Source organism: Panicum virgatum, chromosome 8K (genome assembly GCF_016808335.1).
Source record: "Panicum virgatum strain AP13 chromosome 8K, P.virgatum_v5, whole genome shotgun sequence".
NCBI lineage: Eukaryota > Viridiplantae > Streptophyta > Magnoliopsida > Poales > Poaceae > Panicum > Panicum virgatum.
The window spans coordinates 37267296-37285382 of record NC_053143.1 but is presented as its reverse complement, the minus strand read 5'-3'; the positions used below and the strand labels follow the sequence as shown (position 1 = coordinate 37285382).

Sequence of the window (18087 nt, the reverse complement as noted above, 5' to 3'; positions counted from 1 at the left end):
TGACCGCGGCCTGCCCGCCCCGGGGAACGCCGCCGTTGCCGCGCCTGGAAATGGCCAGCGCCATGGCCATGGCGAGTAGAGCACGGGGCTGGCTGGGCTCCCACTGGCGGTTGGGGCCCAGTTGTCAGCCTCTGGTTTAGGGTTTAGGGTTTTTTTATTTGTTAAAATGGCTGAAAACTTTGAAAATTTGTAGAAAAATGCTAAAAATGCAAACTAAATTTTGTTAGGTTTCTTAAATCGAGATCTTCAGAGGAAAATTATCCATGCTTGTGTTATATCAGTTGTGCATGTGCTACATTTTGCTTTGTGCTCAATCTTATTTAAATTATTTCTATTGTTCTATTGCTCTAAAAATCATGAAATTCATGCGGTAGCCAAATCTTTATATGAGTAATCCACCGTAAAAATTTCATGTGCTGGTGATGTACACTGTTTATGTTTAGTTTGCCTTGTTGGAACTAGAATAAATACTTTCTATCATCAATAAATGTTGGAAAAAAATTATGTGGCATGCTTTATCAAAATCATATTATTTTGATAAATTCTTGTTGCTAGATCATATCTGCAAGTTAGGTCCTTGCTTTTAAATTGTTCCTAGCTATGCTCTTTTCTTTTATAATTGTTGTTAGTTAATTATTTCATGCATGTGTAATCTCAACAAAACAAGCTCCTGTTTTAATCATTCTAAACTTGTAGGACCAGGTTGATGCTTGCTTTTAGGTACCTTGCCTAGGTTTGCTTGATATTAAATTTTAGGTCCATAATTTAATCCATGTTGCCCTAGGGTTGTGTTTTATCCTCCGAAGCAAGTTTAGTAGCTGTTGTTTGGAGGAAACACTTCAGGCTAAAACAAGTTGAAATTCTGAACCACGCCTAAGCACTCAAATCGTTCAGTTATTATTTTCTTTGTGGTGGCTACTCAGTCGATGCCTGTCAGTTTTATCGATTCTTTTAATGGCATTGCTTTGATATGCATCGCATCATGAGCACTCATGCATCGCACTGTGTTCTAACTGTTGCATAGCATCTTTTTCATACGTGTAGACGCCGCGAACGAAGCAGTCTATGAGCTGGTTGCTGAGCCGGTCCAGGAGCCGCAAGCAGGAGAGCAGCAGGAGGACGCAGTCGAGCACGCTTTCGAAGAAGTCGCTAACCCCGCTGACCTGCAAGGCAAGCCCCAGAGCATAACCCTTACTTTCAGTATTCCCTGTTTATCTAAGTATTGTGCATTTATGTTTATAGGAGTTGTATAAAACCCTAGTATGCATGTTTTTCCATAGGTACCTATGATTCTCAACTAGTGCGCAGGTCGTTAGTACTACAATGCTTAATTAGGATTCGATAGAAGTCGAGTGATTCCTGTCACTCGCGAGTTATAGGTCCTTGTTCTAATGGCAAAGTTACTTGAGAACGAACCAATGAGGAAAAGAGAAATGGAGACCGGGCGGAAAGGAGTTGGATTAGGGTATGGAATGGATGAAAAGAAAACCTCCGCCTGTGTCGATTGAGAATCGTACCGTTGTTGCCAGTGTTGATCAAGTTTGAACAGTACTGATCACATGCCGGGAGTAGGAGGTAGTCGAAACCGGTAAGGTAGTCACCTGACTTGCAACGATACTTTGAATCGCGACCTGCTACTCTGGGAGTGGGATGATGGTGGGTGTTGGAGTGTATGTCACCTCTGAGTTCTTCGGGAGTTCGCCTTGAGGGGCCCTTCACCCGAGTTTTGGCAGGCGTGATTCAGATGTCGGGGTGAGGATGGGAACAGTTGACGTGTGTGGCCCGACGGGGTTATCATGTGTCGTGTGAGTTAGGTCCACCTTGCAAGGTTAAATCGGATTGATTCTCCATCTCTCTCGGTTAAGAGAACCTTGGTCACGTTGTCACATCGTAGTAAAGGATGGAAGCAAGAATGGAATGAAACTTTTGATTGTGAATTCTAGAGGATTAATCTGATCTACCATGTGTGCTCTAGGTGTTTCAGAAAACCTAGTTGGTACTTCAATACTAAACTTGAGCTAAAATATTGAAAGTAAGGATCCAGTATTAGTAGCTTTTTAGCAAAGCAAACCCAGAGCCAAAAGCCTGCATGTCTAGGAGTCGACTAAGTATATACCATAGTCGGGTAAGCCTTGCAGAGTGTTAGTATACTCAGGGTTGTTGTAACCCTTCTGAGCAGGTTGTGTCCCCGCTGACTTCAAGGAGGTCTGTGCGTCCTGGATTGGACAACCGCTTCCTCCTAGGTGGGCCGTCGAGTGGGTCTCGTCTTCCCCGTGAAGCTCGGGCAGGTTGGCATCACATCGGTGGGCAGGATGGGGAGCTCACCTTGTATCGTCGTTCGTAGTTACCGTATGGTATTTCGAACTCTGTTTTCATTTTCTGCTGCATTTGAACTCTGTAGTTTATACTCGAACCTTTATGTAAAATCAGTGTTGTAAATTAATTTGAAAATCTCTGTATGCTTGTATCACCTATGCTCGTCTTTGTGCGAGACTTCTAGTGCAAATGTGAACCTGGAGTACAGTAGTTTAATCAGGATTCACCCGACGGACTGCCGGATTACACCATTTTAAGTGCGTGGTAACTTGATTATTCATTAAGATGATAATTAGCGCACTTAAGCCGGTTTAATTTAGACGGAACTGCTACAGTTGGCATCAGAGCTCTAAATTGCACTAGGGGGGATTACTTGCGTGCTTAATTACGTTAAGTAACTCTTATCTTGAAAAGATTTCGGGTTTTTTAAAAAGTTGATGCTAGACGCGCTAAGGAATAGGATAGATAGTTTGTATGCCCTAATTATGTTACATGAGTAGGGTGGCATCTAAGTATCTATTTTATTCCAGCACTTTCAGTTTTTACTTTTTGTTAAACCTTACTTCTTGCACAACTGGTATCTATATTCTGTAATGACGCATCTATGCTAAGGTAAGCAAGGTAAGCATTCAGGGTAGTCCTTTAGAATAACCCACGTGTTTCATACGTGTGCGGGTCCCGTATGATGAGCATACGAGGAGGTGATAAGGCTCAATTCAAGCAAGCCTGTCGCTATCTGCCGCCTGATATGGAGCGCGGATTTCCTACCATGTGATTGTAATCACGGCCATCTCGTAAGTCAATGTTACGAGATGTAGACCTATCATGCGGTTGGCCATGACCGTGACCCTTGGGACACGTCTACCCTTGGATGTCCCATAAGGCGAGTGTACGGGAAGTGAATACGTTATTATGACGTATGCAGCGCTGCCCATTCAGCGTCGAACGTTTGGGTACCATCTCTATAGTGGATGGCAATGTATGTGTGAATATGTGGGAAACTGCATATGCGTTATCCGTGTGGCGTAGGACACATGGGGGCCGTTCGTGAGTGCTGGCACGAAGAGTCCAGAAGTGGTTATATATACTCTGTGTTCTTCTGCAGGTAAACTAACCACGTTAAGCACGTTATGAAATCCTTGATTGTAGGAACAACTAGTTTATATATAGGGAGAGTGCGTAATTGTGCCATCAGTCGTCCTCGTATACCATATTTTGGTACTTGTTTGGTGAGAAACGATAGAACATGCATGCATCTTGCATATCCGAGTTGGTTGATTGCCTTGTTTGTTTATGGTTGCGCTTCATAAAAATTTATGTTGATCGCCATGTTGTTACTGTTGTGCTTCTTTAAAAATTTATTTATGTTGCGTTGCTAAAATTTAATCTGTTTCTTTTGAAAACTGTGGCTTACGTTAGCGCTATGTATTCTTACATATGGCAAACTTCACGCACGTGATTGTGGACACTGAGGGTTGGGCACACTCCAATGCCCTCCACACCAGCCACTTCCCTCATCTGCTGTGGCAGATGCTCCGGACGTTTGACTACACCGAGCCCCCACAGTACTCAGGACACGAGTCTAGCTTGTTGGGCACCGAGCGTTGTCAGATGATAGTGAAGATTCCTGCATGCCCCGCTCGCTTGGATTGGGGCAGCTCACTGTTTATGGTAGGAAACTGGCAAACTCTTGGGAGATCGATGCTAGGAAGGCCATTAAGGAGTTCTCTGAGAAGCATAATATTGAGATTATGGATACGCCTTATAGCGTTATTCCTCTGAAGGATGAGACCACTCAGGCCTATGCGGATCGGGTGAACCGCAACTTAAACCACATGATGCCTGACTACAACATCAGGATGGCCCTCTCGTTCAGCTACTCCTCTGCGTTGATCAACATGTACGAGTAGCTTCGCGAGGAAAATGCGATGTGCAGGAGCAAGGCTCGAGAGGCCCACATCCATGAGCAAAACATGATTGGCGCCAAGGACAAGATCAAAACCCTGAAGGCCAAGTCCAGAGCTAGGAAGATAAGGATTCAGGAGTTACATGAGGAGCTGGAGAACAGGACTCAGATGGTGCAACACATTTTGGGGCAGCTTCAGCAGGCCCATGAGTTGATTGAGGACGTCCAGGCTTAGGTGTAGGCAGTAGCAGATATGGACTTGTGTGCTTGAAATTCCATATTTGTCGCTTGACATTGGAAGCCTTGGTATTATTAGAGTGCGCAGCAGAAACTGGCCCGGCCCACTAAACCCATGAGCCGGCGCCACTAATACAAAAAACATTAACCGAGGCGGGCAAAAACGCTTAACCGAGGCGTTTTTAGCAACCGCCTCGGACAAATCATCACAGCAAATAAACAATTTTCTGAGGCGGATGCTTGCCCGCCTTGGTTAATGAAAAAAAACAGAAAGCCCATGGACAGGCCAGTCGAGCCCATCCACGAGGAGGCGGCCACCGCCGCACCTCTGCCGGATTCGGCCCGCCACCGCCGGATCCGGCCTCGCAACAGCCAGATCCGCCAAGAGGGAGTGCCGGGAAGGGGGCCGCCGAGACCGGGTGGGAGCGCCGGGAGGGAGGTCGGGGAGGGCGCCGCCGTGCTGGCGTCCGCGCGCCGCCGTGCCGCCTTCTTCGTGCCCCGTCCGCGGCCGTCGCACGCCCGCTACGCACTGCGCCGCCGCCGCCGAGGGGGTCGGCCTATCTCGCTGGACCTAGATCCGCCCTCGCCGCGGCCGCCCTCCTTGCTGGGTCTGGGACGGTTCACCACCCCCAGACACACCGCCTCCGAGGCCGTGGCGGCCAGATCCCGCGCAACCGAGCCCATGGCGGGCGGATCCCGCACCGCCGAGCTTGCGGCCGCTGGATCCCGCACCTCCGCCACCCCGCCGGATCCGCACCTCCATGCCCCATGCAGTGGCCGAGCTCGCACCCCATCCCGCCGACCCCGCAGGAGGAGGCGTCCCTACCTCCGCCACCGACGATGCCATGGGAGGGGGAGTAGGAGGTGGTGAAGGGCCGGATCCCGCGCCGCCATGCCCGTGGCCGCCGCCATTGGAGGGCGCATGGGGAGGGGGCGCCACCATGGGAGGGCGCGGGGGAGGGGGATCCTCCATGGGACGGGGCAGAGGGCAGGCGGCGCTGCCAAGGGAGGGCGTGGGAAGAGAGAGGGAGAGAGAGATTGAGAGAGGTGTGGCCGGGACTGAGAGATGAAGGAGAGAGTTAGGGTTTGATGGATTATATGGGCTCATATGGGCTTTGCCTGGGCTTGATGGATTAACCGACGCAGTTCTTTATAAGTTGTCCACCTCCGAAAACAGGACTATTAACCGAGGTGGTTATTTTAATAGTGACCGCTTCGGTTAATCAATTTTACGAGGCGGTTTTCTTGACCGTCTCAGTTAATAAAAAATGACCGCCTCGGTTAATTACAGGCATTGACCGAGGCGGTTTTTTAATGTGCCCGCCTCCGAGGCATTTTCGAAGCACCTCGGTTAATCAGTTTTTGTAGTAGTGCGCCCTACCAGGCCTAGGTCCACCGGAGCCCAACCAACCAAGGCCTCAGGCCTAACTCAACTCAAAAGACTAGTCTGATAGATGAGGTCTGCCCCGCCTTATATGTTGTGCTCCTCCACCATCAATTTCCGATGTGGGACTAAATCTAACAATCTCCCCCGTCACACATCGGGCTCAACTCTTCCATCACATACAGCCCATGTGATCTCCCAGAAGACGTTCTACCATGCCCCGAGTCCAACTCTCCAGCCACACACAACCCGTGCGACCTTCCTGATACGTGCACAGGCTCCCCCGTCACCATGTGACCCCAGAGATATTTCAGATTTTTCAACCTTCGGCTCTGATACTACTTATTAGAGTGCGCAGCAAAAACCAGCCCGGCCCGCTAAACCCACGAGTCGGCGCCCTACCAGGCCTAGGTCCACCGGAGCCCAACCAACCAAGGCCTCAAGCCTAACTCAACCCAAAAGACTAGTCTGATAGGTGAGGACTGTCCCGCCTTATATGTTGTGCTCCCCCACCGTCAGTTTCCGATGTGGGACTAAATCTAACAGCTATTGAATTGAGCTCAATACCAAATCAGACCAGCTTTCATTGGGCTGAATACCAAAGCTATTGTTAGGATGGAGATGAAACTGTAAGATGGAATTCGATGAGATGGAATTCGTGTTTGGATATCCATATCGTGAAATTGATCGAGAATTGGTACATCGTCCTCCTTCGCAAGGAGCCGCCGCGCCCCTTCCTGCTCTGCGCGACCCTCACCTCGCGCGCCTTCTCCTCTGTGCCGAAGAGGAGGGGACACTAGCCAGACGCCGGCCATGGATAGAGGGGAGTGGCGCGACCATTGGAGAGGGTTGTGGTTCCCCAGCATAGGAGGTGAGGTGGCGCACGTGACACTCTAGTGGAGGAGAGGAGGTGGCGGTGCGGCTCTCCCATGGAGGAGGCAGCGGGAGGGAGGGGGAGGGTTGCATGGCCCATTGTCGTAGGTAGGGAGGGGAGGGTGGCGTGGCCTGTTGGTGGAGGTAAGGGGAGGCGGCGACCGTCAGAGGGAGGTGAGGGCGGCGTAGACCGCTGGTGCAGGGAGGGAGGGGAGGGCGGCGCGCCTCACTAGTGGAGGGGGGATGCCTGATGAGAGAAAGAGAGGTGAGGTACAGGCTAATACCAGCGAATTGGAGGGATCTGGCTCTGCATTGAGGATGAGGGGGAGAGGGTGAGACGAATACCGGTTGGTATTGGTGTTGATTTCCAATTTCGAATTTTAGAACATCCAAACATTCTGCATTCGGAGCTACCAATGCCAATTTCGAATTCCAAGCCTGAATACCTACATCCAAACGGAGGAACCTTGACGAATTTAGCCTGGTCAAGCTCTCGCCCTTCGGCCCACCGGCCCAGTATAATTATTTAGACTGCCGCCTGTGATATGCATGTTGTCCAACCGGACAGCCAGCAGCCACCGCGGATTGTCATGGTCCCTAGGTATCTTATGTTTTCATTTCTTTATTTTTTCCCTATCCTTAGGGCAAGTATATTGCTACACGTTAGCAGTCTCATAGATCATCTCATGTAAGTCCACATAGGAGTTTTGATTAGCTGGCGGAGAGAGAGGGTGGAGAGAGAGCAAGGTGGTTGCTTCACGAGACAGTCACCTCATAGACTAAAATTACGGACTATGAGACCACTTTGTCACCATTGTATAAATTGTTGTTGCTATGCAACTCATAATATTTCCTTTTTTAATGCACAAATTATAGAATTGTGTAATACTATGAGATAACTTATAAGACAACCCATTGTATGTATTGCTTTTTACATTGTCTCAAGATGATGTGGCAATACATGAGACCACTTATTAGACTAGACCAATGTACTTGCCCTTATTGTGTGTTTTCATGTGCTTCCAGTGCTGTGCTTGCGTGTCGCGTGCCGCCGCTTTACACTCCACCACCCTCCGTCAACGGGTGCCGTTCATCCGCCTCCGATGCAAACCCGCTAATATAATAGTTCTGATTTTTAACCCTCTCATCCCAAATTAAAGATAAAAAAATATCTGTGTCTAGAACTCAAACATGATACCTCTCATCTTGCGCATAATTTTGTTACCATCCTACTACCTACATAATATATGTGATTTAGGATACTTTTCTTTTAAACCAATCTATGGAGAACCCTTTAGTCTCAATTAGTATGTTACCGACCGAGACTAAAAATTTTGAACCTATAGTTTCGATTCGATTCTTGATTTTAGACCCAGTTTAACTGGGACTAACATTAGTTCCGGACCTAACACCGGCAGAGACTGATGAAGAGGAGCCTTCTATAGTGTTGGTCCAGCAATTTTGGGCAGACTAATGTGCGTTCCTAACCGTATTTTGGGGATGCGCCGCCATGTGAGGCCGTCACCGACGGATTCAGATCTAGTGACTTAGTGAAGGTAAGTCACCGAGTAATGTAGTGGTGATTTACCACCCTTTGAGAGTTGTCCATCGCAGATCAGTGGCTAGATCTGGATGAATGAATAGTACATGTGCTACAGTATCATACAGTATCTGTGATACAACATTTGCTACAGTACTGCTACATTGTCAGTACTACAGTGCATAACTGAATCCGTGTTCGTCACCGACAACCGCACGGGTCGTCCGATGCTCAACTGGCAATCTAGATCGGCAGCACTCTGGGTCAACCCCAGTGTCAAACCCTGCTGACCTCGCAGATTTGCAGAAAACCGCCTGATTGTGCACAATTGTAGCACGAGTTGCTTAATGCCAAAGCCAGTCTCAGTGAGTGTCATCAATATAGTTATCAAGATAGTAAAGTAGGTAATCGAGTCGGAGGAGTGTCATGACACTCCTCTCACATTATATGACACTCCACCTTCTCTCTCTTCATAATGAGGTTGCAATGTCAGTAAAATTAATGTTTATGACACTCCCATGACACTTCCACTGAGATTGATCTAAGAGCCGGTATCTCTCTACTGGATGGCATTGACATTCAGCTCACTCCTGCACATAGGGCACTCCTGATGCCCCCTCACAAGGTGCTCCTCCAAGCACCTGCCGTGGAAGATGTGGGCGCACCGCGGCCACGCCGCCAGGCCACGATCGAGCGCCTCGCAGCAGATGGGGCAGTCCTCCCCGGTGACCCGCCTCCGCTTCGCCGGCCGCGCGTCGTCCTCCGCCGCGAGGGGCGCCGGCAGGTGGAGCTCCGTGCTGCCGAAGGCCGCGGCAGGAGGCGCGCCGCTGTCGCGCTCGCGCGCCAGGCACTCCAGCGCCGCGCGCACGCTCCTCATACGCTCCGGCGTGCGGTCGCCGGGCCGGAGGATGCCCACGTCGACGGCGACTACGATGCGCGCGCCCCGCGGCGGAGCGCGCACGGGCGCCAAGGCGACCAGGCAGGACCACAGCGCCCGGAGCTGCGCGCTGAAGCGGGACGGGTAGACCAGGGGCGCCAGCGCCGCGCCGGCGAGGCGCAGCGAGCTCGCCGGGTCGGCGGCATGGGAGGGGAGGTGGAAGCGCACGCGGGCCAGCTTCGGGCCCAGGACGTGCATGTCGACGGCGTCGTCGCCCCCGCTCCGCGCCCTCGAGAAGCGGGTGTAGCGGTAGTGCACGAGTATCTCGCGGCCGCCTCCGCCGCCCTTGCCTGGGACCGCCTCTGCGGTGACGAGGCGCATGAAGCCGGTCGTGTTCTGGAATGAGGCAGCCCGCGTCGGCCGCCCAAGAAACCCCATGGTGGCCATCAGGACGACGTTCGGTGCCGCCGCCGCCGCTGCGCCGCGTTCTACGACGTCCAGCGGCTGGCCGTCCTCCTCGAACTCGCTGTCGCTGCTATCGACGCCGTCGTCCTCGTCGCCTGTGATGTCGTCCTCGTCGCCGCTGAAGTCCTCGTCGTCGGTGAGACCGTCGTCCTCTTGCTCGCCGAGAACCGCGCTTTCCTCCTCCCTCTCGGGCCCCAAGGCCGGCGGATCAATGGCAACGCCGGCGCCAAGAACGTCGCCAGCAGCGGCCGGTGGCACAGCTGACCCGGCGACGACCGCGGGCTCCCCCGCCGACGCCGGGATCATCTTGATGCCTTGCAGGGACATGCGCGCCGCTCCTGGCCTCGGCTCCACCCTGAGGGACGATGAAAAGTGAGCTTGGATCTATATGATTCTCTCGGGCCTCGGGGCCGGCATGAGAGAGCGGCGGCCGGCGGCTATTTTTTTATTACGGGCTGCTTCCGATCCATCATCCATGCGTAGGCCGCTGGAGTTTTCAGTTCCGAACCTGCTCTTCGATCGACTCGGACTCCACTCCGACCCCGTTTGCTAGCTTCAGGTCATTGCCTGACGGACATCGTCAACCGTTTGTCGTGTGCCTCCGTTTCGTCATCCGAGGATGGAACACAAAAATTTTACTGGCTTGGAACCATTACAATTTTGTAGGCGTGCATTTGGCTTCTACACACAGCACAAAGGCGCTTCCCATTAACATTTTCTTAGCATAGAAAGAGAGTAGTTGGCATTAGAAAAAATTTTAGAACTGAAATCTATATCAAACTGAATCCCACGATTGCAAAAGATACAACTTCTTAAGATAGAATTTGCAAAGTTTCAGTGCTATAAATCATGTTATCTAAATTTGCAAAGTTTCTAGCTTTGTTTGGGGCAAAAAAATAGACCAGAGAGACCTAAATCACACAAGTTCCAGTGCTATAAATTATGTTATCTGAATATTGTAACCAACTGATTACTAATTACATGTGTGCTACAATCAAACCAAAACAGCCATGCAAGGCACTTATTTTTCCCTTCAAAACTTCATCAGAGAAGCTGTTTCACTAACTGTTTTAGGAGAAGCTAAAGCTATGCCAAAAGAAATAACTTGTAGTTTGAAGAGGTCGCCAGAGGAGTAAGAGAATCACCGACCGCTGAAACCTCCCATTCTTTACTTTCTTCTTCCTTCCTTCCCTTTGTTACTCCCTTCTCTTTCCTTTTCTAGCAGCAGTTGTAGTGGCGGGAGCTAGTATATCATGTTGGAAACGAGATGGGTTTGTTTATCATCTATGTATGCATTGGATAGAGAATTTCCATCTTTATCTTTATCTTTATCTATATTTCTAAAGAGTGGACTGTTTTTATGGTACTTTGACTTTTAATCCGTCGTTAAACACCAACAGGTGGACCCCGTGTAGTCGCCCTCGCCTAGCTACCGCCGTCTTCGACCTGGACTCGGACACGTACGTAGAGCTCCTCTGCCCTTCACTACTACAGAACAGGCCTTTGTTTCAGGCCATTTATCCCGGCTGCCTTTGGGCCCGGGACAAAAGGTGGCTTTTGTCCCGGGTCCAACGGCTAACCGGGCCAGCGGGGGATAGGGGCCTTTTGTCCCGGGTGGAGCCCCCAACCGGGACAAAAGGGGAACCTTTTGTCCTGGTTGGGGGCTCCACCCGGGACAAAAGGCCTAACCCTTTTGTCCCGGTTGGTGGCTCCCTCCGGGACAAAAGGCCTCTTTTGTCCCGGTTGGTGTTACCAACCCGGACAAAAGGCCCCGCCACGTGATAGTTCAAAAGGAAGTTATTCTATACTGAGTCACATGTACTACTTAGGTGAGTTGGTAAGAAAACCATACGCTAGGCAAGAGGTCTTGGGATCGAATCACACGGAATGCAAAAAAAAATTTAGCATCAGGGACATTTTGTCCCGGTTCTGCCACCAGGCTTTTGTCCCGGAAGTCATGTCCTGGTTCCAAAACCGGGACAAAAGCCAGTTTGGAACCGGGACAAAAGGCAAATCTGTAGTAGTGCTTGTCGTCTTCAATCGGGACTTGCGATCGAGTCCAATTCTCTGGGCACGCCTCTACTGTCGGCTGTCGCCGCTCCTCGCCTTTGATAGGCGCCGCAATCGCGATATGAGCTGAGGGATCGGAGTAGCGCTGCCGCTGTTTTCCGCTGCCTGATTCTCCGCAAAGTGCCGCCTACTAACCAAATACGTTATCACCGCGAGCATCCACGCACCTAGCTAGCTAGCCTCCATCGCTTCAGAAGCGCCGCCGCAACGTGAAGCCTGATTCCCGAACCACCGCCTTCTTCTTCAAGCTCAAGCAGACACGCTCCCTGCAGTTCGCTACCGGTGCGCGCCCTCATCACGCTCTCCCGGGCCCTTCCTCTCGCCTTCTAAGTTGTCCGTCGAAGCTCCCAGCAGCCTGCCGGAGTGATGGCCAGCGATGCCATGAAATCGAGCATGGCGAGCGCGAATCAAGGGCGTCCCTCTTTGCGCAATACTACCTACCAGCACAGCCGCTGCTCCTGCGACGTTGATCAGTGGGCAGATTGATCGCTGTCATGTGACTGTGCAAGGAACCAGATAGATGGCTGCCACGAGCCCATGAACCAGATAGATCGCTGCCACGACCCACGAGCCGGATCAGAGGCACCCTCCTCTGATCTGAAGCAAAACGTGTACAGGTTTTTATTTGATACTAGATGATTCCCTGCGCGTTGCTGTAGGATTTAAGAGAGCTTTTGATAAACTATGATAAAAGTTAGAATAATTCTTTAAATAAAATATTATGGAGAGTATGCAGTAAGACAAATAAGCACTTAGATCAAGATAGATCGAGTTTGCTAAAAAAAATGACAGATTTTTCTAATGAAGAAAAGCTCGTATAATTTTGGTTAAATTTGGAAATTTATAGTGTAAAATCACCTAGATTAGAGAGTTGGAAAGGCGGATGGTTCTCGACCCCGACGATCCATTTTGTTGCCTTCGTGATAATTTATTTTGAGTGGAGCACTTGATGTAGGGCAAGGAGAAAGAAAGACATGAGAAACAATTTATTTTTAGTGGAGCATTTGTTGTAGGGAAAGGAGATAAAAAAGACATGAGAATTAAATTAAAGTGATTATTTATTTTGAGTGGAGCATAGAAGATATGTGTACTACGTACACAAATAAAACTGGTATAAGGATAGTGTGACGTGATGTTCATGTGTAAGCTAATTAAGATTTTGTTTCGATTGCTTTGCTTCCTACATGCATGCATGACAATACATGTGTGACTGTGAATAATGGAGGTGCAACTTTCCGGCTTGATTATATTGATTGCCCCGAGCTGGTGGAAAAATTACATGGGTTAGGGGAAGGAGATAGAAAGACATGAGAATTAAAGCAAAGTGAGCATTTATTTTGAGTGGAGAACAGAAGGTGAAAAGACATAAGCTAGAATGATGAATCAACGGTCATGATTAAATTTGAGCTTAAAATCGAATGGACACAATTTTGTTGATGATGTGGCGCAATGTGAGCTGAGAGAAATAGAAGTTAATGGTATGTAGTGGGGACCAACTATATAGATTTTATAGATAATCATACCCAAATATTAGGATTTCTATTGCACTTATTTTCTTTCTGATGGATATGGCCCCGAATGGCCTGACTAGAAAAGGTAACTATAGTCTATACTAGCAAAAAGGTGATATGTCAGTAAGAAGCAGCAGAAGGAGATTGAAAAGTAAATGTTCAGAAAAAAAAAAAGGAGATTGAGAAGTGGAGCTGTGTTTCCTCCAGGTTGTGTTCAGTTTCAAAAGAAAAGGATGTGTTTCTTGTGAGCAGAAGGCATACTTGATTGAACTCCTTCCGTGGATATAACAATAACAATGCTTCTATGTAATGGTTGTGACATTTTAAATTATTCAAAATAAAATTGGTGATATATTTTGACGGGATAATCTCTGAGTTTTAGATCTTTTTATAAGTACAGGGCAATGATAATATATTTATACAACGTTATTCCGTTATACAACGTTATTCCGTTGCAACACACGGGCACTTTTGCTAGTGTTGTATAAATCCCGCTTGAAAGCTAGTAATAATCTTGTAGAACATTACCGCTTGAAAGCTAGTAATAATCTTGTAGAACATTATTATCAGAAAAAAGAAGAAAACAAACAAAAGCGTTGACGACGCGTAGTACTACGCGCTAAACAAAGATTTGCGAGGTCCGAGCATGAGGCGCTGATCATAGCGTCTCGTTTCCGACGTGGCCAAGAAACAAATAAAATCGGACTCGCTTGTTGCCAAGCGCGATCGATTCGGATGTTTGAAAAAAAAAAGGAAGGCAAACCGTCTAAAAACGGAGGGATTACACGCCGCGCGCGGTCTCTACGGATCCGATCCTTGGGATGAATCTCGGAGCGAGCGCCATGGAATTCCAGAGCTCCTTGTGCCGGACGCAGCAGCGGTTGCAGCTCCGTACAGCAGGTACGCCCCCCCCCCTAAGATCGATTCCAATTAGGCCCTTAAACGCAAAAAAATTTCGCGAAAGAATCTTGCTAATTTGATATACTAAATGAAGTCTATTTACAAAATTTTTTGCACAGATGGGTTGTAAATCACGAGATGAATCTAATGATGCTAATTAATCCATAATTAGCGGGTGATTACTGTAGCATCACTGTTGCAAATTATAGATTAAGTAGGCTCATTAGATTCATCTCGCGATTTACAGCCCATCCATGCAAAAAAAATTTATAAATAGACTTCATTTAGTACTCCATACATGTGTCGAAACATTCGATGTGATGTTTTTTTGCGTTTACAGGGTTTATGCGGTGGGAACTAAACATGGCCTTAATACAATTGAAAAACAACACAACGTACTCCATGTTCATTGCCGGAATTTAATCATGGTGCTGATCGATAATAACCTAGCTATTTAGGGTTCTAAAACCTACTGCATTCGTTTCAAATTGTAATTTGTTTGACTTTTTTATTCTAAATTTGACGACTCGTCTTATCTAAAAAAATTGTGAAAATATTGCCAAATTTAACTCATTCTTGAAGATAACCCACAATAAAAGAAGCGATATTTTGCACAAATTTTTGAATAAGACGAGTGTTCAAATTTGAGGTCAAAAAAGTCAAGCAATCTATAATTTGAAACGAAGGGAGTAATGTTCAGAAACTGATAGAATTCAGCCTAAATCTTGTCACGACAGTTGTTCTCTTCTCGCGCGTGTCAAATTTGAATCACAAATTAAAAAGTTGTCGATCTCTAATCTTTTGCTGCCTGGGATCCTATCCGGCCTTTATTTAGGGTTTGCCGCTAATATAACCAGCAGGCGATGCATCAAGACCTTCATCGTCAACTAAAGTAATTAATAATAGCGTGCCCTGCCCGAACCAAGGTGCCAATATTTCTCGAGGTGCAGAAGAAGCCTTGGTTGACAGGCTTCCAGATGTATATAAATATCGACAGTTATGCTCTGTAGGATATAAATGCTACTCCCTTTGTTCCAAATCATATTTCGTTTGACTTTTTGATCCAAATTTGATCACTCGTCTTATTCAAAAAAATCTATACAAATATAGTTAAATTTTAATTATTTTTGAAGAACTTTATTAATAAAACAAACCACAACAAAAGAAGTGATATTTTGCACAAATTTTTGAATAAAACGAGTAGTCAAATTTGAAATAAAAAAGTAAAACGAATTATAATCTGGAACGGAGGGAGCAGCTCCTTTCACCATTGGTAGGGTACATGAGAAATATCGCATCACTGTAGTAGCATAGCCATAGCTTCTATATACCTGCCACTAAAAGGAATTAAGAAACACTGCTAAAAAGAGAAAGCCAAAAGAATTTGCTTCTCCTTCCACTTCATTTGACAAATAAATTCTGTATAAAGAAGGTCTTGATGCAAAGACATGTTAATAATCCATATGGTCCTTTTATTTGTCTCATCTATTATTTTTTCTCTAGACTCTTTTGGAATAGAGAAAGTGCAATCTTTCTATTTTATTTTATAACATTTTAAGAGGGCGATATAGTACATCACCTACGTCTTCCTATAATCCACCTAACCTTTTTAGCTAGTGTCAGCTGCATTTTACGATTGTTCTCAAAGTTTGAACATTACAACCATGTTTTTGCAGGACCTGTTGAATCATATATATTCCCTAGTCCCTCTGCAAGATGCTGCCCGTGCTGCTTGTGCGTCTCGCAGATTTTTACTTTCTTGGAGACACTATCCTAACCTCATATTCAATGTCAAAACCCTTGGGTTGAATGGCACGAAATTGGGTTTCAACGATGAGACGTCGGGTTATTTCTCAAATACAGTTGACCGCATTCTTAAGAACCATTCAGGCATTGGGATGGAGACGTTTAGACTTCAACTTTACCCTCGTGCCAATATTGATGCTCATTGTCTTGACAGTTGGATTCAGCTTGCCATCAACTCTGGTATCAAAGAACTTGCCCTAGAACTATCTTTACGCATGAAGACAGTACAATTTCCCTTGTGCACTTCTATCCGGTGATGAAACAGGATCGCGTATCCAATCTCTTCGCCTTTTTAGCTGCGCTTTTCGCCCCACAGAGACATTTGGTTGTTTGAGAAGGCTGGCACATGTGTTCCTGCATTCGGTCCTCGTCAACGAGGAGGAATTGGGACACTTGCTCTCCAGTTCTTTTGCTCTGGAGAAATTAGAACTCTTCTCCTGCAATGAGATAGTTCGCTTAGAGATACCTTCTACTCTATCCAAGCTCAGTCTCCTAAGGGTATTGGGATGCAAAATATTACAGGCTATTGAGATCAATGCTCCAAAGCTATCTACTTTTCATTATGGAGGGGCTCCGGTACAAAATCGCTTTGGCGACTAGTTGCAAGCGAGGGACATACATATATATGCTTGGTTTCCTCCATCGTTACCAAGCTGCCATCCATTGCGCCAAATGTTGTATTGCTTACCCTGTCGTCTCATACTGAGGTATGTGTGCTGAGTCTGTATGTTTCTTGGGAGTTTGAATTAGTATTTGTTTTAATAGCTAGGGGTACATGTGTGTAAGGTACTTCTAATAACTTGGAGTATGGTTATTAATCCTGGTGACCTTTTGTTATGTATGTAGACAGTCGATACTCCGATGGCGCCTGGAAAATTCCTCCACCTCAAGTACCTGGACATCTTGCTTTCGGGAAACCTGATATTTCCCCCCAGCTATGATTTCTTTTCACTGATTTCATTTATCAACGCTTCTCCTGCCTTGGAATCGTTTGTGCTGCGTGTAAGTTGCTATTTATCTTCATGAGCCCTATTGTATGATAAAATCATATTTATGGCTAGTTAGCTTATTAATTGGTGATGATCAGCTTTATTCATTTAATTTTTCTCACACACTTTTGGTTTTTACATAAAACATGCATATTAGTACATGGGCAACACAATATATATATAATAAGAAAGAAAATATATGTGCCGCGGAAGGTTGCAATTGCTAAGAGTGTATGGAATACTTTTGTGTCAGTTACACGTCAATAACTACAATAGTTGATATATATTGTGCAGTTAAAGCAGGATGGCTTGAGGCACGATTCAATTCTTGCAGAATCTGATGGACATCCAAAGGATATTAGACAGTTAGAATGCCGGCATGACTGCCTTAGGAAGGTTAAAATAACAGGCTTTTGTTCCTCCAAGGGCTTGGTTGAGCTAACAAGTCACATTCTTGAGAATGCGTCTTCGCTAAAGTGCCTCACATTGGATACAACCCGTGATGATGAGAGGAATTTCGCTATGATTCATAAATGCTTCACAATGAGTAAGGATGCTCTCGCAGAAGCCCACAGATCTCTCGAGGCTATCAGAAGGTATATTATTGGGAAAGTACCCTCAAATGTTTGCCTCAAGGTGCTTGAGCCCTGTAAGCTGTGCCAACCAGACATTATTTGAAGTCAATTTTGTCATGTCTTCTGTTCTGTCAATTGTGTACCTGCAAGTGCAACATACAAATGCTTGCTTTGATCTATAATTCGAGCAAAAAGAGCTAGCATTTTGTTCAAGCAACGAAAACACCGCATGTTAAATCTAGTAACGCATCAAGACAGAAGTACAATTGACATAAATGTTAACGATAAAATGTGCTAAGGCACGGTCGCGAAAAAAAAATGTTAACCACTACATACAAGCTAAGTCTACAAGCAGTCAAGCAAATGCATGTCCACGCGCCCATTTAGACTGAAACCAAAGCACATATCAACCTAAAATGATGCAAAGTGCAACTGGGTGTAAAGTAATTAATATAAATTTTGCAAAGCCAATTTCGATACACAACAATGCCACAAATAAAATGGTGGGTAACAATAGATATAGCAACCCTGATTCTTTCCATGAGCCAGTTATGCTGCTCATGAACATATATATGCAAATCATCTTCAAGCACAAATGCAGCTTATGAAAACTGGATCGGAGTTACCCGGAACCAAGA

The 18087-nt window shown here is 46.7% G+C and overlaps 1 protein-coding gene across 1 annotated transcript; it reads left to right on the top strand.

Moving 5' to 3' along the window:
- Positions 1-14021: 14021 nt before the first annotated feature.
- LOC120645677 lies at positions 14022-17552 on the top strand. The gene is made up of 4 exons (XM_039922439.1): positions 14022-14079; positions 15756-15849; positions 16734-16887; positions 17169-17552. Exons 1-4 carry the CDS (start codon positions 14022-14024, stop codon positions 17550-17552), a joined length of 690 nt encoding a protein of 229 aa, XP_039778373.1.
- Positions 17553-18087: the final 535 nt, after the last annotated feature.

What these genes read in the sequence shown, in the direction of transcription:
- LOC120645677 (XM_039922439.1), top strand. Translation starts at nt 14,022, where the DNA reads ATGGAATTCCAGAGCTCCTTGTGCCGGACGCAGCAGCGGTTGCAGCTC. An exon ending in GTTGCAGCTCCGTACAGCAG is followed by an intron (nt 14,080 to 15,755) that starts GTACGCCCCCCC and finishes ATGTTTTTGCAG; the next exon opens with GACCTGTTGAATCATATATA. An exon ending in TGGAATCGTTTGTGCTGCGT is followed by an intron (nt 16,888 to 17,168) that starts GTAAGTTGCTAT and finishes TATATTGTGCAG; the next exon opens with TTAAAGCAGGATGGCTTGAG.